The following is a 1634-nucleotide window of genomic DNA, read 5'->3' on the forward strand; positions in this document are numbered from 1 at the left end:
GACACCGGTACCCATCCCTAGTCCCAATGGCTGGAATTTCCATTTGGTAAAAGGCACGAGTATAAACTTTTATGCATCACTAACTTGACACAAATTCCAGTGACAAAGTGATGCACACAGTCTGTGCTGCTGCAACCTTACAGAGGAGCTTCATTAGCTTGTGTTGATGAGGTATGGCTCAGTGGGTTGAACATGTGTTTCTTATAGCTACGTCCCAATTCAGCGGCTGCGCCCTTCAAAGGCCGACCAGAGCTGCTGCTAAATGAGGCGGCTTAGCCTCTCGTGTGCTGCTTCTGTTGCCTAGCAACCATGACACTAACAGGTAGTGATGAGCCCACAGCCGGTGGCACACAATGAAACTTGGGATAAGGTGGGCTATGAGGGATGCGCTCAGCATATCCTTGAAAGCCCGGGAAGAGGACACATTTGTAGGTCACTTTCGAGGGAGCCTTCGGATGTGAACGGCCCTCGGTGTCCTGCTGTGATGTAATCGAGCTGGTCTTTCCCTCAATACATGAAATCATCGCGTTATTAGCTTCATTTTATATTTGCTCTTTGTCTAGTATTAAAATTAGTTTGATCTGAAACATGTGACAAATTGGGGGGGGGGTTGTGAAGAAATGACGATGGGATTTTAAATCTAAACTGAGCATAACTGAGCACGTTAGTTCTAGCCAGGTTAAAAACAGCTACTTCCTTTGTAGTAAACCTTCTGCAATGCACAGATTTGTCCTGGAAAAGATGCTCTTATCATCAAAGTAGCTGTTTGTCAACATGGTTCTAACTGGCATTGATTTTGTAATAATCACTGTTTGTTTTTTGTTTTGTTTTTTTACAGGTTTAACTTCATCTACAACTAACTCAAATGATCAGAAGTACAAGCGGCCGTCTCTGTGAGTGCGTCCCGCAGTGTGGAGAAAAGACTTCACCTCAGCACCATCTTTCACAAAACAAATGCTTGTCATGTCAGGTATATCTGCAGACCGCAGGGGTGTTTATACTGTTTAAGAAGACTATGAAAATGTCGTCTTCTTTTTTTTTCTTTTTTTTTTTAACCTTAAGAGTTGTTGTAGTCTGCAGGTCTGTATTCCAGTGCGTTAAAAATCGGATTTTATGTCCTCTCGAAGGAGGCCAGTGTTTGATTAAACAAGCTGAAACATTGAGTTTCCTGTTGTTTTAACCTGTAACAATGCTGTGTTTTCTTTTTATTTTCTTTTAATAAAGCAGTCTTTTGAGTACGTTTTTTATAAAGTGCAAAGAGCAGCCGTGTCTGACTGACTTGTTTTTGAAGTTTCAATAATATGCTACATTACATCTGTTGCTGTTCAGAAATACAAATCAAAGACGTTTTGGAGAAGTTAGCAATTTTTGTGATGTAGGCTGAATTAAAAACAACCAAAAACTGGTAAAGTGACAGCAGGTGCCATTAAAATCTGGGATCTAATTCGAGGAGGTCAGACAGAAATGTGCGCATCATTGTGATTAATGTATGGGGAAAATGCTGTGCAGTCAGTGATGCTCTCCTAGGCTTCCCCACAGCCACATCCAGCTCTGGGCACTCATTTGGATTCAGATCAGGTGACTGACTCAGCCAGTCGAGAATGTTTCTCCACCTCTTCCCCTTCAGCTCTTTG

At 42.1% G+C, this 1634-nt stretch overlaps 1 protein-coding gene across 1 annotated transcript in view; it reads left to right on the forward strand.

Annotated features, from left to right (window-relative positions):
• nudt21 (nudix hydrolase 21) overlaps positions 1-1288 on the forward strand; it is a 7805-nt gene extending 6517 nt beyond the window's left edge. Inside the window, exon 7 of the mRNA XM_005741694.2 lies at positions 839-1288. Coding sequence (XP_005741751.1) covers positions 839-860 — 22 coding nt within the window. The 3' untranslated portion in view covers positions 861-1288. The remainder of the gene's footprint in view (positions 1-838) is intronic.
• Positions 1289-1634: the final 346 nt, after the last annotated feature.

Source organism: Pundamilia nyererei, unplaced genomic scaffold (genome assembly GCF_000239375.1).
Source record: "Pundamilia nyererei isolate P.nyererei 1_Seehausen unplaced genomic scaffold, PunNye1.0 scaffold00112, whole genome shotgun sequence".
Lineage (NCBI taxonomy): Eukaryota > Metazoa > Chordata > Actinopteri > Cichliformes > Cichlidae > Pundamilia > Pundamilia nyererei.